At 39.6% G+C, this 18287-nt stretch overlaps 1 protein-coding gene across 1 annotated transcript; it reads right to left on the bottom strand.

Annotated features, from left to right (window-relative positions):
• Nucleotides 1-160: 160 nt before the first annotated feature.
• Nucleotides 161-17428, bottom strand: LOC117297415 (histone deacetylase 3-like). The gene is made up of 11 exons (XM_033780446.1): nt 17287-17428; nt 14945-15027; nt 13560-13784; nt 13097-13209; nt 8085-8218; nt 6962-7116; nt 5635-5789; nt 3438-3496; nt 1732-1811; nt 1132-1292; nt 161-532 (listed from the first exon to the last, which is right to left on the bottom strand). Exons 1-11 carry the CDS (start codon nt 17348-17350, stop codon nt 460-462), a joined length of 1302 nt encoding a protein of 433 aa, XP_033636337.1. The 5' UTR covers nt 17351-17428; the 3' UTR covers nt 161-459.
• Between the last annotated feature and the right edge of the window lie 859 nt (nt 17429-18287).

The following is an 18287-nucleotide window of genomic DNA, read 5'->3' as shown; positions in this document are numbered from 1 at the left end:
TCAAAACTTATCTTATGTCACAGGTTTTCAAGGACTAATTTTGTTGTGTCTGTTTTTCTTTGTTTTGTTTGTTTTTTGTTTTACTGCGCCTTGCACACCCAGCAGGGTGGATACGTGCACAATACAAGTCTTATTATTATTATTATTATTATTATCTTCAAATCGTGTTAGTTAAAGTAAATCTGTGGACTTTGTGTTTTGTGTCCTACAAAAAGTACCCAGACCCTTTAAAGCAACCTTGTAATGGTTTCTTTTAAATACAACTTTATAAGCTGTACATTTATAAACATTCTCCAACACATTGGAGATAATGTCTGTAGATACGTTGATTGTACATATAAAAACAAACTCAATGCAACACATACATGTAGTCAATGGATGGAAAGCAATGTTGACAAGCATTCCAGGATAAGACGACAAAGACAGACTAGCATCAGCAACATGAAAAGGTCCACAGTGTCATACGTCTAGTACCCCGTCTTCTTTGTCTTGATCCTTCTCCCCATCATAAAATTCATTGGCTGCTTCAATCCTAAAGGCAACAACAGAATCATGTGGTTAGTAAGTAGTTATAAAACTGTAAATTGATTCACCATTGCAAAATTCTTACCAACAAAAAAGGAACTATCGTACAAATACAAACAAATATTATCATTCATTGAAAGATGGAATGTTCCATTCAACTCGGCTCCCACATTTCAACTTAAGAATACATTATAACCATCGCACTCAAAAATATTCATTAATTTTATAATCACAATAGTCTATCAATCAATCAAATGTCATTTATAGAGCGCTAAAATCAAGAGTTTGTTCTAAGGCGCTGAGACACAGTTGAATGGTTAGTAAGCCTGCTGGAACAGGTGAGCTTCAAGGAGCGTCTTGAATGAGGTGGGTGAGCAGGTGTCGATTTCACTAAGAGTTGACTAGTCCTAACTTTGGACTAGTCCTTGGAGATATAAAAAACTAAGGCTAGTCCTAAGTTTGGATGAGTAACTCGTCCTAACTCGAAGTATGACTAGTCTTTTAAAACTCTTTGTGAAATCTACCCCTGGCGTTTCTGATCTGTATAGGAAACTTATTCCACATTTGGGGCCACATACAGAGAATGATCACAGTATTCATACTGACCTTTCATCCTGTTCCTTGGTGCTACTCCTAACATCAGGATCTGGTTCTTCTGTTTCATCTAAACTGAGTAGATCTGGAGGTACGTCTTGCATCTGTACACTAGGAGCATGTGCTATACACTTGAGATTCTCTTGTACTGTCTGTCTCACCTGGTCAATGTACTACAAATAAAATAAACCAGGATTAAAGACACTGGACACCTTTGATAATTGTCATAGACCAGTCTTCTCACTTGGTGTATCTCAACATATGCACAAATTTGAACTCAATTGGTTGTCAAGTTGCGAGATAACAATGGAAGAAAAAACACCCTTGTGTGCTTTCAGACCAGGGGTAATAATGTTGGAAGCGCTTTGAGACGCCTTTTGGGTGTGAACAGCACTTTTATACAAACTGGTCATTATACAATTACATTTGGGGTTTGACTTGTCTGACCTGTTTTGGTTATTCATTTGATGCTCATGATTTTGTCCATAGAAGAGCTTTCTAGGACAAAATCGGTGGATATCAAAACCAGGTGACGTAAGTTTCACATTTGAATCATATGTCTCCATTTTTGAGATCACACTGTATTGTATAAGTATTTATACACACACTTACTTGTTTTGTATTCAGGTTTTCAATTCGTGTCGTTGTGTCCGGATGTAAAGTGAAATCAGGAGCAAAATATTCAAAGTAATCTGTAGTAAGAAACGAGAACAAGAAATAATTAAAGACAATCACCATATTATAAATATAAAAAACCTACTATCAATGTATTCATTCTCTTGAAGGCAGGCAGGGTATGGACCGTATCGAATATTACGTCAACATACAAATACCTGCCCTACATCATGGCATCTACTGGTAGAAGAAAAGCAGGTTCTGTGTTCCCCATTTATTTCTCCTCCACGCCACAACTATTTTCATTCCACATACCACCAGTGGCCCAAGGTCCCTTGCGGTCATCACAAATTAAGTATGGCATGCGCGAGAGTATTTTCCGGCCAAAAACACGCCCATTTTATGTAAATTGCCCACGTTCGTCCTAGGAAAAAAAAATACGCGGCCGCCACGGCCGGGTCTCAATCACAACTGTACATACGCCACCAACGATGATTTTCATTCAGTCCTACGTTTGTCGTAAATGTTGATTACATGCTCGGGAGACTGATACGGTTTGCATTTTGTCCTTAGCTTTGACAACCGCCCTCAACATTTTGTAATAGTTAGTTTGATTTTCGTTTTCAACGATTGCCGATTGATGATTTGTCTTTATTGTTACTGTGTTAGTATTCGTCCCTATTTGACTTTGTACTGTTTGTGTTTGTTCTTTTTAAGGATTCATTCTTTTAGCGTTTGGCTGCCTTTGTTTTGTTTTTATTTTATATTTGATTGCATTTTGTTTTATTAGTTTGATTCAGAGTTCCTCTTGTTGTTGGGCTATAAAGCTTGATTTGGGAATTGTTCATTGTTTAAAAACAGTTTGCTTTAATTGATGTTGAGTTTTGTTACCTACAATTCGACTTTGTGTTTGTTGAACAACTTCTTTCTTTGATTATTGTTTTGTCCTTTAGTTTATAAATTTGTTAGTTTTGGCCCTTTTGGCCGCCCATAATTCGATACAGTCTATACTGTTTGAAGTATAGAGGCCACAACTGCTCTTTTCAGAGCCAACACTCCTCCTAAAAAAGATTTAAACATGGCGGTACCATAGATATAGTTTTTCCTAATGTATAACAACATAAATCCATTTCCAATGGAGTTATCTGCTTGGGAAGCCAGTTAGAACTGGTTTCTTCAGACAGGATAACTCTAGATCAAGACACAGCCAACTGATTACAATATGAGAACACTAAACTACATTTTTTTTTCAATTTGCATGATAAAGCAAGTAAGCTGATGGAGGAACAAAACATATTTCACATCATGCATCTTGACAGAGCAGTCTCTGGGAGGTGGCTTAGCTTTTTACAACTTCAGTAATGTGGCATAATGGTAATTACAGAGCAAACACTTGATTGAGCCAATGAGACCAATTTAAGAACTCACTCCGCAGTAGTGCAGTTAATAACGATCCTGTTGGCTAAAGTAGTAGTCCCAGCTGATTTTCTATACCTTCCGTCCGAGTAGTAGTTAAAAAGCAGGACAGTTCTTTTCAGAACTGAAAAGTCTCCTGAACAATTTGATAAATCTACTCCGCGGTAGTAGAATAAAGAAAGACAGTTCTCTAAGAACAAACTCTACCTGGCAAGTAAATACACAAATGGTGTTACCGATTCTAACCAAATATATAATAAGCACTTCATTGGTTTGTATTTACTCACCATTATAAGGAAGTTCATTGCTAATATCTTCATCTAGAAGTAGTGCTGTCTCAAACGTCCTGTAATATGACAAGCACATACATATTTTACCAATCATCGTCTAATCATTCATAATTCTTCCTTTAGCACTCAAACCTAACTAACCATAAAGGTAGGATTTGAAAACTTTGCATGGTGGAAATATGATATAGAAAGGTCTGCGGTAACACTATGTTTCTCCAGAAGACGACCAGAGCATACTGATCAAAACGTAGGGATGGAACCAATGGTTCTTTTCAGAACCACCCCACCTCATTTAGAGATTGTTATTACATGGTGTTACCGCAAACCTGTCTATATCCATAAAGGCATTTACTCCTCAATGCCGCACAGAAATTCAAAAGATTTTTTGCTGTACCCAGACATCCCCATATAACTTTTGTTGTGATTATTTTAACTGTCAAGATGAGTTTATTTTGTAGAGGATGAAACTATACCTTTTGAATGCTTTGCACAGTTGTTTTGTTTGCTTAAACCAATGACAGCTGCCAGTTTGGAAACATGTGACAGGTCTCCATTGAATGCTTTGCACAGTTGTTTTGTTTGCTTAAACCAATGACAGCTGCCAGTTTGGAAACATGTGACAGGTCTCCATTGAATGCTTTGCACAGTTGTTTTGTTTGCTTAAACCAATGACAGCTGCCAGTTTGGAAACATGTGACAGGTCTCCATTTTTAGTACACTTCATATGTTATGTCAATGTTTTCTGCCACTACTGGAACAATTGCTCATGTATGCGCTATGCATAGACTTTAACTGGTACAATATACTGCCATTTTGTACAATTGTGTTGGCATGATTGGTCAGAGATGTCTCTTGTGCATTACAAAAAAGAACGCTGGGTAAATGATTGCCACGATAGAACACAACTCTGGTACAGAACAGGTTGTTTATCTCTTGTGTAAAGGCAGTGGACACTATTGGTAATTACTCCAAATAATTATTAGCATAAAACCTTACTTGGTGATGAGTAATGGGGGAGAGGTTGATAGTATAATAAAATTGTGAGAAACGACTCCCTCTGAAGTGACATAGTTTTCGAGAAAGAAGTAACCTTCCACGAATTTGATTTCGAGACCTTAGATTTAGAATTTGAGGTCTCCAAATCAAGGATCTAAAATCACACAACTTTGTGTGACAAGGGTGTTTTTTTCTTTTGTTATTATCTTGCAACCTCGACAACCAATTGAGCTCAAATTTTCACAGGTTTGTTATTTTGTGCATATGTTGAGAAACACCAAGTGAGAAGACTGGTCTTTGACAATTACCAAAAGTGTCCAGTGTCTTTAAAGGCAGTGGACACTATTGGTAATTACTCAAAATAATTATTAGCATAAAACCTTACTTGGTAGCGAACAATGGAGAGCTGTTGATAGTATAAAACATTGTGAGAAACGGCTCCCTCTGAAGTGGAGTAGTTTTCAAGAAAGAAGTAATTTTCCGCAGATTTGATTTCCAGACCTCAGATTTAGAATTTGATGTCTCGAAATGAAGAAACTGAAAGCACACAACTTCGTGTGACAAGGGTGTTTTTTCTTTCATTATTATCTCGCAACTTCGATGACGGATTGAGCTCAAATTTCCATAGGTTTGTTATTTTATGCATACGTTGAGATACACCAAGTGAGAAGACTGGTCTTTTACAATTACCAATAGTGTCCAGTGTCTTTAACAGTTTGATTTAATTTTTGGGTGAACAAAGAAATTTAGACAAATCTTGCTGGGAGCATTCACAATAATTAGTGATTTGTTAGAAAGTTAAAGGCACTGGACACCTTTGGTAATTGTCAAAGACCAGTCTTCACATTTGGTGTATCTCAACATATGCATAAAATAACAAATCTGTGAAAATTAAGACTCAATTGGTCATCGAAGTTGAGAGAGAATACTGGAAGAAAAAACACCCTTGTCACACAAGTTGTGTGATTTCAGATGCTTTGAATTTGAAAACTCACCCGAGGTCTCCAAATCAATTCAAATATTTTAGTGAGAAATTATTTCTTTCTCAAAAACTACATTACTTCAGAGGGAGCCATTTCTCGCAATGTTTTTAACTATCAACCTCTCCCCACTACTTGTTACCAAGTAAGTTTTTATGCTAATAATTATTTTGAGTAATTACCAATAGTGTCCACTGCCTTTAAGACAATAGGCTTACCAGCAGCGAGCTACGTTCCTGACTGTATATCCTCCACCACCAAGCACTAATGTAGGTACGTTGAATGTCTTAACAAACTTGACGCATTCTCCGTGGCCTTTGATACTGAGATTGAAACATCCTAATCTATCGCATCCCAACGAGTCTGCTCCACACTGTATAGCAATACAAACAAAATAACACATTTAATAATAATATTCGCTTTTTATATGGCGCTTTATTACAGCCTGAATGGCGTCTCAAAGCCCTTCCAACATTATAACCCCCTGGTCACTGGGACTTAAAGGAACACGTTGCCTTGGATCGGTCGAGTTGGTCTTTGAAAAGCGTTTGTATTCAATTTTTGTAAAATGCATATGATTAGAAAGAGTATTTAAAAGTAAAGTAAAATGATCCACACAAGTATCACTCGAAATTGCGTGGTTTTCTTTTTACCTCGTCGACTAACACTGTCTGCCATTTATGGGAGTCAAACCGTGTTAGTTCGCAAAGTAAAAGGAAAACCACACCTTTCTAACCATATTCATTGTATAATAAAAACGGTTCAAAAGCTTTTCAAAGACCAACTCGACCCATCCAAGGCAACGTGTTCCTTTAAATCATTCCTTAAACCATCTCAGCTCCCTGGGGAGTATGTACATGTATACAGCCAGTGCTGTGTGTTAGCGCGCCCCAAGCTTATCATTCACATAAACCATCTCTGCCCTCACATGTACCCATTTACCCCTGGGTGGAGAGAAGCTTATGGTTTAGTGTCTTGCTCATATTTCTTTTTATGTAGACGTTTCATATCAATGAATAACCTGTCAGTGCATTACATGTTTGTGTCCCCATTGTTTTGTCCGTACTGTCACCGTTTTCCTTGAATACAATTCTTTTGTCTTTGTCTTTATAGGTAAGGGGAACAAAAAGCAATTGCTTCTCCCTTTTCTTAGATGTAAATGTCACATAATTATCTAAATATTTATTGTTCAATATCTAGAGCAAGTTTTCATGTGTTTAACTGAACATCGTTATCACAAGTTGTATTGATTGATGTTCACATGAAATAAATGTATATGAAATGAATACTAGTGCATCCGTAAGAACACTAGACTATAAATACAATGGCAACTGTCTTACTTATGACTATGGACCATGGAACACAGCCAGAGATCGAATGTGTTTTATTTTTTTCAGAGGGAAGAAAACCCTCGTGGCACAGCAGAGAACCCCTCACGTGACATACATGTATGGCCCTGGCCGGGTATTGAACTAGAGTCACATTGATGAGAGGCAAGCTCTTTACGCACAAGCCAACCGTTCCCAAAAATGGCGACTGCCTTACCTGTAGCACAATACAGCTAGGTCTGTAGAAGTCCATGACACTTTGAATAACCGGCTTGAAGAGACCAAAGTACATCTGATCATCGATGCCATCCTTCAAAGGTACATTAATGGAATAGTAACGTCCACTCTCCATACCGATCTCATACATATCACCTACAGAAACAATAGACAATGTAGGAATCTTGTAGTGCCTTTAAAAGAAAGGAATCATCTCTTAATTGGGTCTTGATATGTTTTGTAGATACCATTTGGCTATGACATCAATCCCAATGAATGAAGATGTTCACATGTTGTATAATTTATCTGTAGGTATTTCGACCTCAAAAGTTGTAAAGTTGATGAGAAAACAAAGGTGAAAATCACAAAATAATGTTTTCAGGAGAGTCGCATAAATGTGTTGTACATGCTAAAATAATTGTTGTCTCACTGAGACGGAAATTATTTTTAAAAAGTACAGCACCTCTGCGATGATTTTTTGGAAGGGAAGCTTTCTGCCATTATTATCTTTAAACCATGTAATTTTAATGTCAACCTGTGGATGTTTGTGTTTTGTGTCGTACAAAAAGTACCCAGACCCTTTAAAAGCCAATTGTAAAAACATGTTTAGTTTCAGAATCCAGCATTTTACTTCTCATTAGGACTATTTCACATATGGATTCCTAAAATAGAACTGTTGTTGCCAAGCGGGCAAGAGTACCCAATTCAAACTCTGGTGTTTCTGATCAGCAGAGTGTGGGTTCGAGTCCCAGTCCTGACACTTGTGTTCTTAAGCAAGACGATTAACCATTGCTTTGTCTTTCGGATGGGGTGTAAAGCCGTGTAAAGCCGTAAAAGAACCCAGTGCACTTATCAAAAAGAGAAGGGGTTCGCCCCAGTGTTCCTGGCTTTGGCTGCAGAATGTTCTGTAGCACCTTGTTAACCCTTATCAGATGCTACATAATTGGGTCTCAGAATTCATAACTTCAATAACCTATCTTACTGTATAAATGTATTGACTAAGCGCCTTGAGTACCTTGTTGGTAGATACGTGCGCTATATAAGATTTAAACATCAATATTATTATTATGAAAATTAAATGATCATGGATACATTACTATAACAAAGGAACAAGCGTGTCTTACCTGTACCAGGGAAGAAATGATTACCATACTTGTGGAATGAGACTGTCATAACTCTATCCGTTAGGTAGAATGCTTCTTGTACACCGTCACCATGATGAATATCAATGTCAATGTACAATACACGAGGATGATATCTGAGGAGGACACAATCAAAAGTTCAAATTAAAATTCAATAGTGGTTTATTGAATACATCACCAAATAAAAAGTCAAAGACTATGGGAATCTATGGGAATTTGGTTTACAATATTATAACGAAACACAAAAAATATGTACACAATTATGTTTTAACATAATACAATAGAAAAAATATTACTTGACTTAAACAAACATGAACTGTGATAGCAGCATTTAAAAAAAGGAAAACCCCCAAAACTGGTTGACTTGACACAAAATTAAAAGCAAAGGGAGAGCTTAAAGGAACACGTTGCCTTGGATCGGATGAGTTGGTCTATAAAAAGCGTTTGTAACCGTTTGTTATAAAATGCACATGGTTGGAAAGATGTTTTAAAAGTAGAATACAATGATCCACACAAATTGCCTGGTTTTCCTTTTAGTTTACGTCGGCCATTTACGGGAGTCCCCATAAATGGCCGACTGTGTTAGTCGACGAGGTAAAAGGAAAACCGTGAGGCATGTTTGTGTGGATCATTGTATTCTACTTTTGCAGCATCTTTCTACCCATAATAAGCATTATATAACAAACGGTTACAAACACTTTTCAAAGACCAACTCGACCGATCCGAGGCAACGTGTTCCTTTAACTATACAATTGTATAAGACTTTATATAACGCCCAAGCAGATCCTTGCCACTTGATTGGAGGATTGTCCGACAGATGGCTGGATTGAAAACCATAGTTACAAAGACTCACTGTGCTTCTAAGTTCTAAGCTCTTCAAAAAAAGTTAACCTCATCTTTATATGAGAAGTGTTATGTAGACAAACTTGGTATTTCTATATGAGAACAAGTATTATACAACTAACTATTTGATGCATGGCGTGTCATGGCCTAGTTGTTAAGACATCTTCTTTGAAATATGAGGCCCAACAGATGTACTTTCAAATAAAATCAGTAAAAAATCAACAAAACACCAAACACAGAAAATATAAGCCTGACAGAGGAGGGCAAACGGTTGACAGAAAAACAAAGCAAATATTGTCTGTAATTATTTTTTATTCTGGCACAAGACTACTGTAATTTCGCTGATTATTGCAGCCTCTCATACCTAATATCTATCAAAAATAAAAACTTTGTCAAGCGTCCATATTTTTTTTATAGGTAAAAAACGTCAGTTTCGAACACAATTTTTGACAGATTTTAAGTGACGATCGCCAACAAATGACAGATTTGCGTGACGTTCCAGACTTTATTACCTTCGCACAATCCACATCAAACATACCTGAACAGAAGTTGATTTAGTTTCCAAAAACTAGCGATCTGAAGAAAGTATTTCCGTTGTAAATCATCTGAAAGACATTTTGGTTTTTCGTCTGCAGCTGTCCGATGGATTGTCGAACGGCAGTAAATGCCGATGTCGATTTCTTGACAATTTCGCCCGAGTATAAGATCGCGCGGAAAAACATGTGCTGATCGCGCATTCCGTAAAAACACTGAGGGTGCCTGACTACAACCAGACGTTTGAGGGGGTACGTCTCGTGTCAAATGTCAACTCACAGGCCAATCGGAAAATTCATGAATGTCGTGCGGAAGCAAATGACGGACAAGGAAAAATTACATCGCTGGAGATTTGACCAGGTATCGCAGCAATCATTGTCACAAAATAACTATTATTTAAATGTTTTTCATTGTATTTTTTTCAAACTTATTGAATGTCTTAAAAAATTGGTTAATTCACGTGTTTCCTATTGTTGATATTTTTGACGGAAAAAAAAGATGAAAGGAAAATTACTTTTTTTTTTTTTTTTAATTGTCAGACTTTGATTGTCTTTTGCTGTTAAATTATTTGTCAACATCCCCCACCACCTGCGCATTCAAAAGTAAAATAAATCCCCTGCAAATATGAACCTTGGATCATTTAAATACCTCAATTATCTAACAGGTTGTTGAGGTCTGTCAAAAATGCTGATGTCAGGGACTCAAAATCTCCTATCTTGATTTATTTGAAAGGCATATGGGCTGTCAAAATTGTGTATGATATCTTGCTAGGTACCTCTTAGTTTATTACAATGTATAAATAAACAAAATAGCTTTGACTTATGAAAATATCAGGGTCCGAATTTCAGACTTACACATAATAAAGAAGATGCCTTAAGAGCACCGAATTGAAGCTCTGGGCCCAATTTCATAGAGCTGCTTAACGGTCGATTTTGTGCTTAACGGGTGCACCTAGCAAGTTTTTCATTTCATAACCTTGCTTAAGCAAGGTTTTTTGCTTAAAACGGCAAAGCAAGCAAGCAAAAAGGGTCCTTAAAGCCCCATTGCTTAAGCACCCTGTTTAAGCGCCGGGCCCAGTTTCAAAGAGCTGCATCCCGTAACGGTCGATTTTGTGCTTAACGGGCACACCTAGCAAATTTTTCATTTCATACCTTTGCTTAAGCAAGGTTTTTTGCTTACATAGGTAAGCAAACAAAAAGGGTCCTTAAAGCCTCTATTTTGCTTAAGCACCCTATTCACACAGCGCATAATGCAACACTCATTGCAAACGATGTTATTGTGCCGGCACAGCGGTGATTGTACGTGCGTTTGTATGGTAGGTGTAGCGAATAAACGAGTGTCTAAAATGCTTCAGAATCATGCTGTACAATGTATTATCTTCTTGTTTACTTTCAAGTTAGTGTGTAAACCTTTCGAGGGGCACTTTGAACTATTACAAATAATACATATCAGACACAAAAGGTGATGAATTTTTTTTATCGCCACTCGAGTGCACTCCGCATTTATTTCGCCCGCCATTTTGTCGGCACCTTCTTCTTTTTTGCTTAAGCAAACGACCTAAAATGTTGCGCGCGCAGTTTGTTTACGTGCTTAAGCTAGCAACCGCTGGTGAAATAGGTTTACGCTTAAGCAATTTTTGTTGCTACGTTAAGCCAACATATTTGCTTACCGTTAAGCAGCCCTAGGCCATGCACACAGTGCAAAATACACTGCCTTCTTCTGTTTTGCTTAAGCAAACGATCTAAAATCTCCGCGCGCAGATTGTTTACGTGCTTAAGCTCGTGTACGTTTAGCATGGAATCCGAATGATTTTAAGCAATTATTTTTGCTACGTTAAGCGAAAAAATTTGCTTACCGTTAAGCAGCTCTATGAAATTGGGCCCTGGAGTTTGATTGCTAGGGTATGGGTTCGAGTCCCAGTCGTTACACCTGTGCCAAGACAACTGTGTCTGCCGCTAGCTCCTACAGGCGTCAAGAGAGGGGGGGCGACTGCGAACCTTACCTGCTACTACGGGACCCGCAACCTCTTCTGGCCAGGTATGACACCTGCTATTACAGAGATGCGGGCACGCTGCTCATCATGCAACCGCATGGCACCCTCACAGCCGAACGCACCCCCACCCCTCCACTCAACCCAGTCTACCCATTCCAGTGCCTTGTGTCCGACTACTTCCACTACCGTGGCCGGCACTACTTGGTGGCTGTGGATAGATACAGCAACTGGCCAATTGTGGAAGAATCTGCTAATGGCGCGGCCGGACTTATTTTTGCCCTGCGTCGCATCTTTGTTACCTACGGCATCAGTGACGAACTAACATCCGATGGTGGCCCTGAGTTCAAGTCTAGCACAACAACCACATTCCTGCGCCATTGGGGTGTGACCCATCGCATGTCATCGGTCGCCTTCCCCCACAGCAATTGCCGTGCAGAAGTGGGAGTAAAAACTGTGAAACGCCTCATTACAGACAACACAGACGCCAATGGCTCACTGAACACAGACGCATTCCAGAGGGCCATGCTCCAGTACCACAACACCCCTGACCGCGACACGCACCTCTCTCCAGCCATGTGCATCTTCGAATGACCCATTAGAGACTTCACCTCCATTCATCCCACATGACATGGAAGAAGACCCTCCTCTCGCGGGAAGAGGCCCTGCGCAACCGCCACATGCGTGCTGCTGAACGCCTTTCCCAACACACACACATGTCCTTCCCCCACTAGTCGTTGGGGACTATGTCCGCATCCAAAACCAGACAGGCCCCAGCCCCACCAAATGGGACAAGACTGGTATCGTGGTTGAGGTGCGCCAGTTTGACCAATATGTCGTGAGAGTGGATGGCTCTGGATGTGTCACACTTCGTAACAGAAAATTCCTACGCAAGTATACGCCCGTCTTACCCTGTGCACCTTTGGCTATGGCCCCCGGCCCAGCAGCAGTCTTGGTTCCTCCAGCCAAGGTGGCAACACCTGCATCTCGCAGCTCTGTCCTGCCGCCTTCTACCAAGCCTCACCCGCCACACACTGATCCCTCCGACACTGCGGACGACTCACCAGGCCTGCCAGCACCACCACCAGTCATCCAGACGCCTCCTCCCCTATCAAACTTTCACCCAGACTCACCTCAGCGCCCGGCAGCCGCTGGCCCTGTCCCCCGAGCTCTTCGGGCCCTCCTGCCTCACAACGCTCCTGGACACAAGGAGCATCCCATCCCTGCCACAGCACCCCTCCCTTCGGCCCCCACCCCCGACTTGCACACACCTCCCGTGCGTCGTTCCACTCGTCAGACCAGCCCTTCAGCCTGACAGTTTTGGAGACTTTGTTACAGCATTATCGTTTTATGGAGGAACCTCCAGTTCTCTAGTTCCTATACGTTCCGTTCCTCCACCGAGTTGTGTTCATCTGTTGCTGTTTACCATATCAGTCTCTTTGTCGCTTCCCTCCAACGACTTGGGGGGACATAAAGAACTATGACTCTTGCTTCTTATAAGTTGCCCTGTTCTTTATTTAATTTCAGATCCTGTCAGCATTGCTTTAATCAGCAAATAGTCTTATACTTATTTAATGAGTGACTGGCGACTTACCCCCCCCCAAAAAAAAAAAAATGTGTAACTTACTTGAGTAGTTCAAGAATGCCGATGACAATGTCATTGACATAGCAGAATCCGGAGGCTTCAAATTTCTTGGCATGATGTAAACCTCCAGCCCAATTGACTGCAATATCACAAAGCTGTAAAACAACATTCATATCAATTGTTATAATACAGTAGCCTACCTTAATAGATTATAAATCATTCAGAATCCTATTCAGGCACTTGCCTGACTTAAAGGGACAAATTGCCATGGATCGGTACCCGCTGCTAAAACATAGGATTCCAACTGCCTCTAGTTATCGGGCAATCTCGGTAGTCTATTTGGTAAGACACGCTCTAGAATCCCAATCGAGTAATATGCCTGTGATATTTTTTCACAGGACTCTGGAAAGTACTGAGTATACAGTGCTAACACACATCGGTGTACGGGTAAAAACCAAAGTTAAAAAAGCACAATAATCATGAATAAAGTTAAAGATTTTCTTACATTATTATTGAGTTTTGTAGTTCCTTCTAACGTCGCTCCTGTATACATGGAACAGAAATCAAATAGGCCAGGAAATACTGGACAATCGTCACCAACGTTGAAGTGACTGAGATGTTTGGTAAAGGTTTGAATATTCTGTGGTGTTACTCGATGTAAGAAGTCTATGTAATCTTCTGAGTGGAAGCGACACATGTCATGCATGTTGGCTTTGTATGGGCGATACACCTGCACAATGGATTAAAATGTTACAATACAATAAGTGAAAGGCAGTAGAGGCTGATTTTACTAAGTTTGATCTTAACTGTGTATCAATTAAAAGCGTTATTTCACAAAACAAATTACTACATGGTAATACCATGGGAAATCCTTCCTCCATGGTAATACTGACAACTAACCATAAAGGCACTGGAGACCTTTGGTAATTGTCAAAGACCAGTCTTCTCACTTGGTGTATCTCAACATATGCATAAAATATTAAACCTGTTAAAATTTGAACTCAATTGGTTGTCGTCGAAATTGTGAGAAAATAATGCAAGAAAAAACACCCTTGTCAAACAAATTGTGTGCTTTCAGATGCCTCGAACTCGAAACCTCAGCTGAGGTCTCGAATTCAATTCAAATATTTTAATGAGAAATTACTTCTATGTTACTTCAGAGGGAATCTTTTCTCACAATGTTGTATACTATCAACAGCTACCCATTACTTGTTACCAAGTCAGGATTTATGCTAATATTTATTTTGAGTCATTACCAATAGTGTCCAGTACCATTAAGATGAACATGTAAAACCAAGCCCTACAACATGTTTAAGTAAGAGTGGTACTAAACCCACTTCCTAGTGGTACACATGTTCACTGGTATTGCAGAATTAGTCAACATCCCTGATGGCATTAATTTGCAATTTTTGGTCCAGAGTATATTATTCCTAAGCCACTAAACTGCCAGGAATTCCAAATTATTTCCATGCTCAGAATATTCTTTTTGTGAGAATATCGTTTTCGCAAGGAGTCCAAGACTTTGAGGGGAGGTATTAATTGGTAATCAAATATTTGCAGCAAGAAACACAAGTACTCTTTGCCCTCTTTGTTGCAAAGCATAACGGTAAATGCAAGCATTGTGCTATCTGCCAAGGGAATTCCTTGACACTTTTTTAAAATGTCTATACATGTGTCTATCACTATCAGGCTTTGGTTTGAGTAAATTTGAATATTCTGATGGTGCCTTCAGAACCTTTACAGAAAGTCATACTGTATAAAAACGCCTGGAGTGGCTTTCTAAACATACAGTCTAGTGTGGTTAACCACCTCCTAACTACTAAGCTTAGAACCAGGTCAATGTGACTCTAAACAGATCAAAGCACATTGATTGACAAGATTGAGACTTACTTGTAGTTTTTTGTAGAGTCCATAGTTGAGCACCAGATTATGTGTCAATGACAAACGATGTGGTTTCATTGGATGGCCTGGACCTATTTAGGTTAGCAAAGTTATAATAATAACATGTAAATGTTTCAACTTTGGTATGGAAAATAGTAACGAGCAATGTAGGGCCTTACGACACAGAAATTATCAACCGACTGCCCACTCTCTCACCTTGATGGTGGCATCGAAGCCCTTCACCTGGCTGAGGACCAGAATGTGATCAGCATAGTAAGGACATCATCATCATCCCAAGTATGAACGTACTGAGTTTCATGTTGGGCCGTTATGGCTCTGTTTTAACATCGATCTTATAATGGATAGTTGCCAGCAACTATGATAAGACCAAACAGAGCCAACAGCCCAACAAGGTGGGTTACTGTTTTTAAAACTTTAAAACTACAAACATCTGCAATGTAAAAATATAGGACAAATGCATAGCCATCTTAGAGACTAAATTTGAGTTGACTGAACAGCTTAACTTTTCTTTCAGCCATCAAATGCATATACATCAAATGTTATCCAGGCTTACTCCTAGAACTATTTCGGTTTCGTCCGCTATCGTCTCCTGCTTACTCCTAGAACTATTTCAAATTTGTCCGCTATCATCTCCCGTAAGTGGGAGATAATAGCAGACGAAACCGAACTAGTTCTAGGAGTAATCCAGACTCTGCTGAACATGATTATGGTCCCTCCATTCTCCTGATGGTCTCTGACCGTCAGGAGGATTTCTATAATCGCACCCTGAGTTCTTGCTGCACACCGGCTGATACGTCATCGGCCACCACCCTCCTAGTTTAGCCTTCTTTCAAGGCTGCAAGACCAACCCAGTAAAGGCAACTACTGGGATGATGACAGGACACAGGAGAACATAGACAGGGATGTGTACAAACTTAAGTGCCTGTTGAGGTTGTAGTTGTACTTTTTTGTATCCTGTACAATATCTCACTTGAGTTTTTGTTTCATGAGTGATAAAGTGGCAATCAAACAGCGAAAACAGATTTTTGCAGAAACATTTTAAGGGAGCAACCACAGCAGTCCTCTTTCTTAGTGTGTTGACATTTTGTAAAGCTTTCTGTATCCTGCCACCACCTTTTCACTCATTTTGTTGACCAAACAAAAGGCATTGCGTTGTTATTTTTAGTCAATTATTCCCAATTTTATTTCATAACAAATGAACAACTTCAACAAGCGACAAGTGGTGGCAGAATACAGACATTTTCCTCAACCAATACCGTAGAAGAATGATGTCCACATGAAAAATGAACAATGATGCAGTGCGTGTGCGCGCTGTCCGTTTGCATTGCACGCCGTTCACTCATAATGGCGCACATGCACTGTAGCACTGCAACATTGTAACACCCCTTTTACAGAATGGTTTAGCCTTATGAACCTGGGATTTCGCTCCGAGATCTGGTAAGTTTTTGTCCATTTTTCTTCGAAATATTTCCTAAATGGTGTTTTGAGTATTATGGCAGGCTGCATTAGACATTGCAGATTAAGTTCGTACCCTCAGAATTTGTGTCATGATTTTTGAAAGTGGTAAAAATAGGGCAAATCTGGTGACTAGCTGTCAAAATTGTACGTGTTGGACCAGATCAACCGTTTCCGCTCGAAACAAACTCGTAACCCTCCGGCCTGGCGGCCGTCGGGAGGTGGGTTACGTAATCGCAACTAGTGACACGCAAGCTTGCACCTGTGCTTATAATAAGACAGTTTCTTCAGTCCGATTGGTTGAGAGCAACGGCCCGGACAGTTATGCAACATCACGCGATACACGTGACGCGCACAGCATTCCCTTATTATAAGGAGTTGTTTACCCGCGGGCCTTACCATTTCCTAGCTGGAGGGGTGTTGTGTTGAAGAACTCATTGAACAATTACAATTTTTGCATTTATTTTACTTTTTGACCAAAAAGTGGTGATGTTTTTATACCGAAAAGGTATTTTAATGGGAATCAAAGTGTGTTGAATCAGTTTTCGGAAAAGTTTCCGTATGGCGCCACCACTTTTTCATTCGATATGAAATAATATAAGATAGTATCTAATTTACCTCAGTGAGATATCACTTTTTGTAAAAATGAGTGAAAAAGTGGTGGCGCCATACGGAAAGTTATCCAAAATATCAAGAACCAGGCCTCGTTGGGTTTGAAAACCTCTTCACCACACATTGATTCCCTTAATTAATAAAAGTTAAATCAGATTGGCCGGCCGAACAGAACAATCACACGGTCACCGGTGGGTCAAGGAAATTGTAAGTGTCTACGAAGTGTTTAATACCATTTGAAGAAGACAATTATTTTGACATACCATAATGAAAATTACCGACATCTGCATCATAGAAATAGGCAATTGTTTGTGGGGTAGACATCATAAAACAATACCAACGCAAACAACTTCAAATTAGTGCTGCATTGCCAGTGCACTTGAGCTCTATAATCTGTGTATACCGTACGCGCAGTGTTCCTCTGAAATGGAATGGTACCACTGGGTATTATACGAGGAATTTCTGTAGGGGGAGGTTGGGTTTCAAACCATGGATGTCAACTTTTCTTGTTCTCTATTTTTTTTTCTTTATTGTCCGGCCGTGCACGTTATCGTTCACTGCCTGATATGAATGCTGCCACCACCGACCGCTTCAAGATCAATGTATTGATGCGTTGGTGTAGAGTTCTGCTTCAAATTTTACCACTTCGATGAAATTTTTGTTGATATTTTGGAATTTTGTCATTAGCTCTTTTGGTCCACATTTAGCTTGTGTAGGATAGGCCACACGCGCACGTCAATTAAAGTATAGTGATTGTCAAAGCAGGAGGCCTGCTCTCCCTTGTGTAGGCCTAGGGGGCCTATTGGTCAAGGCATAATTTATACATGGAGAAAATGGATTTGGACTCATGATTGGTCATCAAAGTTGCAAGAGAATAATGAAAGACAAAACACCAATTTAAAACAAAAAAGCTTCAGCCTGAAGTATAAATAACTCATTTAAAAAAAGACTATGCCACAGAGGGAATCGTTAAGCGTACTATGGTATAGTATCAACAGCTCTAAATGCACAACTATTTTGAGTAAGCACCTCCTGTGAATACCGGACACTTCGGCACCTCGCAAACTCGGCACCTGCAAACTCGGCACCTTGCAAACTCGGCATCTTGTAATCTCGGCACCCACTCGGCACCAAGAATGTCGGCACCATACAAACTCGGCACCAACCTTTTATTGACTGACAAACTCGGCACCAAGCAAAAATAATCTCGAAGAGTCAAGCGGTTAAAATAAAGTAACGTACGTGTAATTACACAATAAAAAAG

This window comes from Asterias rubens, chromosome 12 (genome assembly GCF_902459465.1).
Source record: "Asterias rubens chromosome 12, eAstRub1.3, whole genome shotgun sequence".
Taxonomy (NCBI): Eukaryota; Metazoa; Echinodermata; class Asteroidea; order Forcipulatida; family Asteriidae; genus Asterias; species Asterias rubens.
This window is presented reverse-complemented; position numbering and strand designations above follow the sequence as displayed.